Raw genomic sequence first — 12,935 nt, forward strand, 5'->3', positions numbered from 1 at the left:
CACTCCTCACTAGTCAATTATGCCAGGCTCTGCAGCACCAGAGAGACTGGTAATTGGAGTGAAACATATGGAGGAAAAGGTTAGCTACGACTACCAAGTGCTAATTCCAAGCCAAACTCTGTTGGGATGTTAATTAGCTCTTCAGGGTCAGGATGTTCTCTCAAGTGAGTCAATTCCTCAGATAACGTACTCAGTTCTTACTCAATCCAGTGGCTTTTGACACCATAGTGGGGAGCGTGAGTTTGCTGAGTGTTTGCCACACCACACAGTTATTAGGAAGAGTTCAGAGGCAGTTTATGTGAAATAACTGAGACAGAGACCTGAGACAACGCTCTTCTGAGGGACCATGCCCAGATACAAGCACACGGAGTGGATGATGCCACATTCAGATGCCTCTTGTAATCCACTACACAGTAGCACAAAGGAAGCTGTTCCAAGCTCAGAATATGCCCTTCTGCGTGCTCACTATAACCCCCAGTCACAGGATCTGCTAAGTACAAAGCAACATAACTCCACTGTGCAATGCAGTAACAAAATCATGGGAATTCCAGAAAACCGAAGCCCAGATGTAATGCTGGACCCGAGGATGTTAGTAGGGAAACGGGCTTGTGGGAGCAGACCTGGGATAGAAAGGCGGTAGTAGCTCAGGGCTCATAGTTCATGCACAGAAGAAGAAAATGAAGCAGATTCAGGCTCAAAAGATAAACTACAAGACACAGCAAAACTCTTTATCATGTGGCTCTGAGCAAAGCAACGATAATAAATCATGCACAAAAATAAGTATTCATTTTTCAGCAGCTTTAGTGCCAACGCTGCAGTTTGAAGCAGTCATTAATCAACCTGAAGTGTAAGAAACTGAAGTTTCTTCTGGAACTTCACAGCAGTTCTCACCCAGCTGCTACACATGAGCTCTAGATACATCAGGACTGTCAGACCACATCAAAAGCCAACTACAACCCAGTTCATTGTTGTCTTTGCCGAGGACAAGAACCACATACAAAAATTCCCTTGTGTATTTTCAAGGATCAGAGCTGCTTATCCTGAACACACAGCAAGTTGATGAAGCTTTCTACACCAACTACAGTTCTGAGAAAGGAGTCTCAAAAGAAAATGCAGGCTGCTTCAGTAGCTGGATGCATCTGTCCCACAAGCCCTACCTTTAAGTAGATTAAAACCAATGTATATCACACATTAAGCAACTCTGAGAAATACAGGAAAAATAAATAAGGAGCTCAACCATCCCAGCCCACGTAATTTCACCAAGTCGTTCCAGGCGCTCCCCCAATTTAGCCACAAACTTACCTGTCCTCACGCATATGAGGGCTCAGGAATCGGGAGGAGTCGTCATCGTGGCTGCTCTGCTGGCTGCTCTGCTGACTGCTGCAATGAGACGGGAAAACACAGGCAGTGAGACAGGTTTGTTTAAGTCCCTACGAAACACTCTGGTTTAAAGCCAGACCAAGAAAAATGCAAGGGTCATGCTTCGTATTTAGGGGGGCAAATGGAGAACAACAGAAGACACTAAGTTCATATTTGATTTACAACAGGAATGATCGGTTTGAAGCTACTTTGTGAGTTTTTCGTAGCAACTCTCTGAAATACAGAAGTGACCTTACAGTGTTTCATCATGCAATCCCAGAACAGCTCATTACAGCTTAACATTCCAACACCAAACTGCTGCATGTTGATACACCCCAACTTCCAGGCAGCAGGACACAGCAGCAGTTCAAACAAAATCTTACTAAGGATGAAGTGGCCAGCACTGAATTTCTGGTGAGAGTTGCGTGCTGAGCCCACAAGATGTCACTCTCCTCCTTTAAAAAGGTGGTTTGGGGCAAGGTTTTTTCGTACACATCTATTGTATGAAGTTCGCCTTAGTTCCAGCAGCCTCCGCCTGCTCCAGACACTCAGTTTCTGCTCCTCATATCCATAGCTGCTTTTATTTGCAAAAGCTTTCGTCCTGAACAGTACATTCATCTGGTTCTACCTGCAGGTAACAGATTGCAGCACAAAGAGCGTCAATTCCCAGGCTAGATTTCATCTGCTTCACCTGGGCACCACTGGCTACGGAGTCGTGGCAACACAGCTTCAGCACAAACCGCACAGTCCCACCAGGGACACGGGAACAGTCGCCTGAGCACACCGGCTGTGCCAAAACTGCTGCGGCTTCGCTGCCGGTACAACCCGAACCCTTCCCATCAAGCCAGTATACATACACATTCTTGCTTCTACCGTACTGTACACAGACCTGCACATCACGTTGCCCAAAGGCACGGAAATACAAATACAATACCAAAACCACCCAAATCACAAATCCTGGAAAAGGTTTAGAAGTTGATCTAGAATCTTGTCTTCATACTTGCAAGGAATGACAAAATACAGCCAAACAGGCAGGGCAGAACTAGAACCACCGAGTAGCTCTGTGACCAGAGACACACCTGGCACTGTCTGCTATTTTTTGCTACTTGTCCAGAACATGGGGCAGAAAACTGGTCCTTATTTTAAGAAAACAGAAAGGAAAGCAGGCTGAAGCTTGCAGAAGAAAGTGATCAGAGTTTATAAAATCCTCAAACAAATAAAACAGAAATTAGCCTTTGAGGTTGGACACGCAAAACCACAAAACTCACAGTATATGGGACTTTCAGCTACAGATTAAGTATATGCTTGCACAGAAATCACAGGCATGCCTCTTGTGTGGGCACGTACAGTTCCACAGAGCGTACTTTGCACACTATAGAGTTCTACCAGCAGAGCCAAGACAGGTAAACACTTTTACAAAAGCCTCTCAGCAAGGGGACATTTAATTTTCGGCTCCCACACCCACACAGTTAGTCACTCTTTTCTGAAGTGTCTCACTGTACAAAGAATCACCAGAGAATAAAAATTCCATATGGCTTCAAGCTATAAATCAACAGCGGGGTAAGAACAATTTACTCCAAAAGCAAGTAAACATCTTCCTGCACTTCTGAGCCTAATTATGGCCCAGTGAACTGGTTTGGAAAGAGCGCAAAAGAAGCCACACCATCCCTCCTAATTCAAAGAAATTATCACCCTTTTGATAGGAGAAATCATAGCAGGGACTGTTTTTAATAACTACTTGTTTCTTCATAAAAAGCCTCCCACAAGACTTTGCCATTTCAATTCACATCAAGCAGGTAGAACACGACTTACCCAAGGAGAATTCCCGATATACCGCAGCCCAACAACAGCACCAGCAATGCTGGTAACGCATGCGACAGTTCACTTCTGGACAGCTATACAAGATGAACCTTAGACCTTTTCATACTCACCCACCCATCATTAAATTTCTCTTTCAGAAAGTCCATCCAATGAGGGTTTAAAATTTAATGGAAGTCGGATGTTGCAACACCCCACCTTACCCACTCGTCATCAGGGAACCCACGGTTACAAGAAACTAAAACACAGACCAGGAGAGTGAAATTCGGTTTTACCCACTTGTCTATTTGATCGTATTCAACATGAGCTACGTTGCACTACAACAGAGTTGAGCATGGACGCTTTGCGAAAGCTTGTGGGCTTTTCACACAAAGAAAGTCATTCCAGCAATCTGAACAGCAGACAGTGCAGCTGTTCAGTTCCCTAAAATGTACAGAGTGGTTGAAATGCACAGCGGACTGGTTTACTCTGCTTTTCAGTCCGTTGTAGGCTGAGTTGCTTGTAAGATGACAGCATTCCTTTGAGATGGCACAACAACAAGTTACTGTTATATTGGAGATAATACAAGGATACAGGAAAGGTATGATTTGTACTGAAGAGTAATATAGGGGGAAGCTTTTAGATACAGTTTTGTATCCAGAGAAGGCTGATAGCTGGTTAAAAATCGAAGGAAATCAGCAAAGCAAGCTTATCTTACTCTAAAGTACAACAACTATATAGTTGGACAAAGTTAAATCTCTGGGTACACAGTGTGCCCCTTTCTCTCTTATAACTCCAGAGGCACTGAACATCACTTTAAGGCTTGTACCCTGCAGTTTGCCCTCAAATCTCATGCAGACTCCTAACATGACTTATTACTTTGGAAGCTGATGAAGCGTTTTCAGTACAGATTAACCCTGCTTTTGAACCATTACATCTTGGAAGAGCCAACTTCCACCACTCCTCCACCTCACTGCTCCCAAACAATCTACCCAGGTACCCCAAGCACTAAATCAACATTTTTCTGCTGACTGAACAACAGGCATTCTGATCACACCCCCCCACTTACTGTGGAGATAAACCCCACCGTTTTGCACTATTTGAAAGGCTTCTGCATACTGAAGAAAAATTTGTTTTCTTAAAAACCTCAATTAACCAACTCCAGCTGCAAGTAAAACATGACAAATTGCAACCCATTTGCCTCTTCCATCATGAAATCACTGTGGAGCTGTTGGTATCTCAACACAAATGAGATTTGAATAAGATTTTTATCCCAACTTGAAAAAGCAAAAATGGCTTTACAATCCCAGTACGCACAGATCACCACTTGCTGCAGCTGCTTCTTGTATTTCTAAGGAGAAGCCCCATTTCCTCTCCTCTGACCTAAAACTCAAACATAGTTTATGAGAGCCAGAGTAACTGAGAACCATCACATTTACAGAGTTACTCATCTGGCAGCTTCATGGAACTGTATGGCATGAAATGAACCAAACCTCGGTCCTCCAAGCCTTCCGAGTTCTCTCCTTCATCACAATCAGCACAGCACTGGAACAGTTTTCTCTTCATCAAGTACTTCTTCTGTTAGTAAATACTGCCACTGGTATTATCTGAAGACCATAGTTGTCTTTGGTTACATTTCCATTATGCGAGAGGCTCTATAGCCTTTTCTATGTACAGAATACATTCATTTTTAGCAATGTCAACAACTATAGGACCGTCTTATTCCCCGTTGATCCAACAAAATGAACAAATTTTACATTACTAACTAGTCTGGTGCTGTGACTGATCCAATTTAACTTCTGGACGAGCTCTTAGAAAACAAAACAGGTGAACCTGGAGAGCTGGGGGCAAAGGGAGCTCTGGGAGGGACTGCAGGCATCGGGACACAACAGCTGCCAGGACCCCCTGCAAGGGCAAACTCAACAGGGAATAACAACGGGGAAAAGATGATTCAAACCTTTTACCATCCTTGGCATTCTGGCTTATTTCTTCCCACAGTAGGGGAGCATGTTCAGATCACCACTAGTACAATCTCTGCTCAGCATGAGCACCTCACAGGAAACTGTTGAAAAACAAAATATTTACTATAGCTCAACTATTACTTACATACTGTTCTTGAGCATTCACATGAACCTAAATCAGGCAGTGATAGCACAAGGCCCCCCTATTTACTCTCAGCTTCTGCCAGTGCAAGGGTGGAAGCACAGGATCTCATTCCGACACTGATTTTAGGCTGAAATGAGAGCAGTCCTTTCAGCCCAAGTGATTTTTGCCTTACACATCAAGAATCACACGCAGTTGCAGAGATTACTAGTGAGGGTGGCTTTAAGTAGTGAATAATAAATTAAAGCAGATACAGTCTCACATCCCCACATCAATAATGCATGTTCATTACATGCATAGCAAAATGCTGACAGATTGCATCTCCTGACCTGTGTGGAAAGGCACATCATCACATCTTAATGAAAAAATTTGTGCACAGTTCATACTTGGGAAAGCTGTATGCAGGTAAATAACTTCTATCATTGCGTGGGTGGTAAATGATGGATGAGGAATACAGATTATCAAATCATCCTACTTATCATCAGTATAGGCCTCTAGAGTGCTGAACTTGTAGTTCGGATCATCAAGCTTTTGAACACGGACAAGTTACAGGTAAAGTCCTACCCCTGGGAAATGGTTTCATCCTGCTCTTTCACCTTGAACAAAACCGTGTCATAGGCCAGCAAGGCTCTTCCATGCCATCTCACAAACAGTCTGTCTTCTGCTCTAACAGTCACCTAACAGCTCTTAGAGAACCAGCAGGTAAACAAACCTTAAAATTATCCAGGCTAACAACTAAGCAGTGCTACAGAATGTTTTACAGGCTGGAGTCTCTGGATGAAAAAAGCAGCCAGCCTTCACCAGACCTTGAGCATTACAGGCAGCCTTGGAGTCCTAAAAGCATTTGTTTATTCACTTGGATGCTTACTGTATGCTAATGGTCACGGAGCTCTTGCTGTTGCTCAGGGGCATGCAAGGCACACATGCATCGCTGGGAGAAGGCAGCTGGTGCAGTTTGCTCTCACTAGCAGCTCTCCTGGGAAATCCAGCCTGCAAACACACAGATGGTTGGCTAGGAATGGGGTAAAGGTTATGGACTCAAAAAAACCCCAATTTGTTCCTTGATAACAGTTTAACTAGAAACAGGGAGTGACTGGAAGCAAACTGCATTCATTTCCCTGGGGTGACCACAGGCTGCTGGCTGCCCCCTTTACCTAGTGAAATTTGGGAAGCTTAGCGGTAAACAGCGTACCGGCACTCCTAGCCGATGTGTGGCACGCTGACCACATCGAGAATGCCTGTTAATAGTGTCACAGTTCACCAGCTGGACAGTTCAAGCTCCATCATCCTGAGACAGGGCTTGGTGGAAAATACGCTGGATGAAGTGCTTCAGCCTTCGCTCTAGTACAGTGGTTCCTGCTGCCCTTAAATGAGCAGTACGGTAAATGACATCTCCAGCATCTGTCACAAACAGGAACATCATAATACAACGGCAGCAAGAAAGAACCAGTGCTCCAGATGACCAAGTCTAAAGTAGGGGAAGACAGGCAGCATTTATTCACTTTACAGAAAGCCAGCTTCCTGCCCTGCTATTTTAGAACAGGCGTTCTTATGTAACAGCCTCGGGGCACAGCAATGTTTGCCCCACAGTGCTGGCTGCTAGTCCTTCAAATTAACGCCACAAAACCTTTAGGGTTCATCACTCTTTGACTCCCCACAGATTCTGCTTTCTCTGTGTTGTTTCCAAGCCTTCTGAGTTTTGAAAGCCCAGTGATCATCTCCACACCACCAGCCCAGAGGCTCAGCACAAAGTGATGGGCAAACTGCTTTTTCTTTTTGCTCCAGACTAGAACAGGACAAGATCAATTTGAAAATATCCTGTTTCCCACTGCATACGGGATAGATTTGGAGCCTTCTACACAAGAAAGGAGGTGCCATGCTGACTTTGGTATGCTAATACCTCCTAATCCATCAACCACTTCAGCTCATTTCCAGTCACTGCTCTACAAACATAACCAGGGCTAAGGCAGAAATGTCTTAATGATCCACTTTATTGGAGTGGACATCAGAAGAAGAAAAATCTGTCCTATAAACACTGAAGCAACACTGCAGCCAGTAAGTCAACTTAGTACTTTGGGTGCAGAGAGAATACGAGAGGAGGTGTTGTATGGAAGTGCAGTACATACTTTCAGGCATAAACCCAACATAAGCTGCATGGGAGCTGCAGAGCACCAAAAGAAAAACTGGCCCACATTAAGCTCGTATAAGGATTTATAATACACTCATTTCTTGGAGCAACTTCACAAGTATCTTGTGTATTTCTGGCCTTCAGGAAGGGTAGGTTGTTCCACTCTGACATGCGCGTTGTAGACCCTGATTGCATCTGCAGAGGGTTATAGAAGGTATAGCTTGTTCTTTGTATGGCCACATAATAACTTCCTAGGGATTCATTTTCCTGTGTTGACAAGCTCTTGGAGGTCTTTATGAACAATGAGTCCCCTTTTGAGCTGAAGGACTGAGTGACTTTCAAGTCTGTAAAGCAGCCAAGAGCTGAACCCAGACATCTTGACACGGAAACCCACCTACTAGACACAAGGCTCCTTTGTTTCTCTCTCCTGTCTTCACATTCTCCCGGTATCAGCTACTGGACTGAGAATGTCTCAGCATTAGGAATGAACATCACCAAAAAATGCTGATAAAGGTTTGTCATCATCACTTTCTCTGCTGGTAATCCCAACTGAGAGGTCACCTCCTCTCTCTCAAGAGTCTCCGCAGGACACCTTAATGAAGTTAAGTCTCATCACTGATACTTTCAGGACAGGCTCCCTCAGAAGTTCTTTTCACTGGCTGTGTGTTACCTGTAGAAGGGACGCAGAGGACCATGCACAAGGACAGATCCTAGCACTACCATTTCTAACATACCTGCTGCTGGCACATAAGGATTATGCCATTTGGTCTGTCATCGGCATGTCTGGTTACAACTACGTTACCCATTCCAGTCACTAGTTGAGGACATGGTCCCAACGAGAAGTACGCAAAGATCTCTAGGGGAACAACAGACCCTCCCTGCCTGTTGCAGACAGGCTCTTCTTGGAAGCACGGAAGGGAAAGTGGCCAAAAACATACCTGCTCTCACTGTATTCCTTCTTCTCTCTCACACGCAGCCACTTCCGAAGGAGGAAGCGCTTGCGCCGCGGGGAGGCACTGGGTGTGGAGCAGTTGGACCAGGGGGTGTCCTCGTCACTGGAGGGGGTGATCTCAATGGATGGGAGCTGCAGGTATTCCTTGCTGGAGGAAGGAGTCTCCTGGTACCTGTCGGCCTCCAGGCTCTGCTCCTGCACGTTCTTCATCCGCCTCATCTTGAAGCGCCTCCTGCGCAGGGTTGGGGTGGACGAGCTGGACCAGGCAGGGCCGCCCTCCAGCACCTGCTGCTCCGGGACTTGCAGTGCTGGGAGCTGCAGGGTTTCTGTCATATTGGCAGCTGGCATCAGATGCCCTTTCTCTTTTGCTCCCACCCACAGGCACACTAGCTCTGATCTCGGTGTAAACCACACCACAAAACTACAACTCGCCTTCCTCCTCCCTCACCCAGTCCAGTACTGCCCTCCCTCTCAAGCAGGAAACCTCATGTTCTTCACGTGCTTTCATTTAACAAACAGCAGGGTAGGGAGGGGACGTTCAGGACACAGAGATGCCACAAAGGAAGCCAAGTTTCAAGTTTCTTTTCTCCTTCTCTGCTCTACAAAACAGAGTCCGTCCCCTGCCGGGTCTCTCTCTCAAAGCAGTGGGTTTAGCACCGAGACACGGGTTGCCAGCAACGGCTTGGCTCACTTTCGGCTTCCCACCCACCCCCCCGCCTTTGCCTTCTGTCCTCTTTGCCTAATGTTGGCTCGGGAAAGCAAATCTCCTGGGGCTGCGCTAGGAAACTCAGCTGTGGTCTTCTCAAGAGCCGAAGCAAGCATGGAGTGGAGCGGCGTGGAGCTGCGAGGAGGTCAGAGAGAGAAACAAAGAGAGGGAGGGAAGCAACAATACTAGATAAAAATCAGGAGGAAGAGTAGGAGGAGCAGCCTGTTCTTTTTCTGTAGTGGGTAAAATATAGGCAGGCAGCTGTTGCAAGTGTAACTGCGCTCTTAATCCCAAGAGACGGGGTTTAAATTACCAAATATGCTGCTGCTGCAAACCAACCAAATGAAAAAGCGGCAGAAGGGATAACAGCCCTCTGTGGAAACCAATTGGACGGGCTTTCCGCCTGTCCCACCTCCTGCTCAGACAGCCCACCCTGCGGAGAAGCTCAGACTTTCAGGTTTCTTTCACAACTAGGGGGTTTATCCCATTGACTGCTCACCTAAAAGACAAAGGAGAGGGACTGAGGCACAGCTACAAAGGCAGCAGCAGCCGCAGCATCAGAACTGGAAGGCTGTTTGATTTTTTAGCTCAGGTTCACACGAGTGAAAGCTGATCAAAGTTCTTGGAGAGCAATGCTGCTTCCAAAATGACAGTGGATGACGGATGGGTTCAGGTCCAGGAACCAAAGACACCACATAAAGACAATTAGACACACAAAACAGATTTTAGACCAGGGGAAAGACACATACTACGTGGAAGATTCCCAGCCATTTATTATGCTAAGGAAACTAATAAGGGTCAAGCACTGGGAGGAACAGCAGCCTAAGGACAAGCCTTGCAAAATTCTGGTAAGGAGACCAAGTCAGGAAAAACAGTGTGACATTGTCCATCGAGATCCCCAACTTTTACTGAATGCTCCTAAATTAAGTGGTATCATCAAGTGGGAAGACTGACATAGAACTTCTCTAAGGGAGTGACTAGAATTCAGCTGTGTACATTTCAAGCATGCTGTCAGAGAAAAAGCATCTCTAAATCAACCTGCCACAGTTTTAGTTTTCATTGTTCAACTGCCTGAACCTTTAAAAATATTACTTTCAAGTTAGAAAATATTTGTAAACCCAAATCAAAATAGTTGTTCTTGCATGGACTGCCTCAGTTTTGTTTGAAAACAAACTTCACAGGAACTTTGAACACCAAACCTGCCATCTAGGACACAGAGAACTCTCTGTGGCAGAAAAGGAAGATTTATAACAGGAGGAACAAGGGGGAATGAAACATCTCAATAATATGTTTTGGTTAGTTTTGGGTTTTTAATCCTCAATGGCAAGATTCTACTTTGTTGTGCCGTCCTTTTCACTCTGCTCATCCTGTAACCTAATAGCTACAGTAACTCTTCAATTTCCAGAGCTCCTGTCACCTTGGTATCTATGCAGCAAGTACACACACGATCAGAACGCCTCCTACAAACACCCCCTTCAACAGAGGAGCCAAGTGCAATAACAGGTTTTTTCAAGTCCAAGAAACAAAACCCTACAGATTACACAGAACACCACTATTCCAAATGTGAAGACTTGCAGGAGGAGCTGTGCATCCTCCCTGCCTTTCAAAGGCAGAGACCTTCTCTTCCTCCCCTGCAACACAGAGAAATCTGATGACTTCAGCCACCTGTTGCCATGATTTCTTTCATGTGATCGCACATTCAGAAGTCACTTGCACATAATATATTACCAGCTACCCACTAACACAGAGAATTAGCTTTCATCTTCTTCCCATAGCATCTGGAAATCAAAACCCCACAATATCATTCCTAAATTTTAACAAAGTATGTGCAACTTTGCAGAAGGGCTCAGTAGCCCTTTGGAGACTATCTAAACAAGTTTTGCTCCAGGTATTAACAACCTTAATCTCATGTGAAATCTTTTATCAGCTATGCAAGATTCTCCTTTATTTGCCGAAGTGCAAATAAGGGTCACAGTTTGCACTTCTCCGTGATTTCTTCAGCAATAAACAGTAGACATTGCAAACCCTCAAAGTCCTCACAGACTTTACCTAATTAATGAATAAGAGACTCGCACTACTTTGGCCTGGGCAATAGCAGCATTTGGTAATCACTTGTTTCAGCAAGGAAAAACTGGCCCTTTCGCCAGCCTGCTCTTTGTTGCCGGTACCAATTCTTCACCCTCAGCCTCTCTGAACACCAGTGGAATTCAACAATACAGGGGATCCTTCCCCTGAACACCATTCTCAGGCTGTGCTATGATGGTCCTTCCACTGAGGACAGGGTACACATGCACGAGGACTATCCCTTTAATTCCAAGTACTTCGCTGATTAGTAAGCACCACTTATTTGCACTCCAACATTCCCAGCGTATTTCTATTTTAGCGAGAGGATGCTGGCCACCTGTCTGATGTTCTTCACAGAAAGAGAAGCTATGTAATGAGAGACAGCTCCAACACCGGACCCACAGAGCGAAAAATACTAAGCACGATCAACCTCTATTTCTGTACAAATCACAACAGCACATTTTCTTTCCAGGAGAGCCTGTGTGTTGCTAAATCCTTGTTTAATAACTATTCCTGTAGTTTAACGATCTAACAACAGTTAACTTATTCAGGTAGTACTTTTCCTCAAAGATAGCAAGCAAAACAAGTTAAATCAGTGTCATGACTTCGTAACAGTAATTTATCAGAAGATGGCAACAGGACAAAGGTTCCACGACCTTGTCCTCAGTTTGAGTTTTCTTTACAACTTCGAACTGAAGTGAATTATGTGGCCCTGCCTATTAACACTGCTCAAGACCTCTCGCTTGAGCATCCGAAAGGGAAACTTATTTATTCTCGTAACTTTATGGATGGGGATCTAAGGCAGATCAAATCAATTCAGTCCCTCACAAAACAGAGCAACTCCTTAGAATGAATTTTTCTAGGAGCTTGGCATTTGGTTTGTACTATACACATCATATAGAAGGGAAGCAAGAGGACTCTGTCCAAATTTCTCTACCTGCACAGCACCTACCTAATGGGTCACAGCTCACAGCACACACCATTAACCACAGCGGAACAAGCCTCTGAGTACAAAAGGTCTCTGAACAGTTCATTCTTCCCTCTCCAGCTAAAATACCTGTTGCACTAGCTCAGGTCAGTCAAGTTTGCCACATTTAACGCAGACCTGCACACCCGCTCAAGGAACCCAAGCACACTAGAAAACACTTCACTCAACTATTTGTCAAGAGCAATCCCATTGCCCACACAGGTGTGACAACCTCTCCCAGTTCTCATTAAAAAGTTGAATACGCCTGAGTGCACAGGTGTGAAACAGCTGATAAACGCCCCTGCAATACACTAAGGAATGCAGCAGATCCTTTGTGTCTCGGCAGCAGTCGTTACAGCTACTGCCCAAACGTGACACACCAACGCTCCCAGTTACCTCTTGCCAGCAGCAACCTGTTACTGCTTTTTTATGTGCTAAGGCTAATGTTGCCTTTGCTGCAGAGTATGTTACACTGCTAATACACACTGCTAAATATACACACAATTTCAAGGGCCACGCAGCCTCTCACTGACCTAGTTCCAAAGATTTGCAGAGGATCAGCCTAATGGTCATCTTTTAAGGAAATAGCTCAGAACTGTCCGGTTACATTGAGATTGCTAGAGAGCTGCTTCCCGTATTTCCCCTCCAAATTATCATTACGACACTCTTGTGAGACTTCTGGGGAAAGCAGGATCAAACCCCGCACTCAACGTAGGTCAGGGTCAAGGGCTTTGGGGGGAAACTTAAACCCGCCCAGACTGCACTCTAGTTCCTCTACCCCCACAGCTACAAACACCAGTAATGACCATAAACTAAAAAGTTTCCTTTGGTTTGTTTCCTTTTTAATATAAAAGCAGCC

General features: G+C 45.0%; 1 protein-coding gene across 1 annotated transcript; it reads right to left on the bottom strand.

Annotated features, from left to right (window-relative positions):
* Nucleotides 1-651: 651 nt before the first annotated feature.
* LOC309448682 (uncharacterized protein) lies at nt 652-8,687 on the bottom strand (the record flags this gene model as incomplete). The annotated part of the gene is made up of 3 exons (XM_082070411.1): nt 652-706; nt 1,303-1,380; nt 8,326-8,687. 3 exons carry the CDS (start codon nt 8,685-8,687, stop codon nt 652-654), a joined length of 495 nt encoding a protein of 164 aa, XP_081926537.1.
* Between the last annotated feature and the right edge of the window lie 4,248 nt (nt 8,688-12,935).

Source organism: Streptopelia decaocto, assembly GCF_964273445.1.
Source record: "Streptopelia decaocto genome assembly, chromosome: 21".
NCBI classification, from domain to species: domain Eukaryota; kingdom Metazoa; phylum Chordata; class Aves; order Columbiformes; family Columbidae; genus Streptopelia; species Streptopelia decaocto.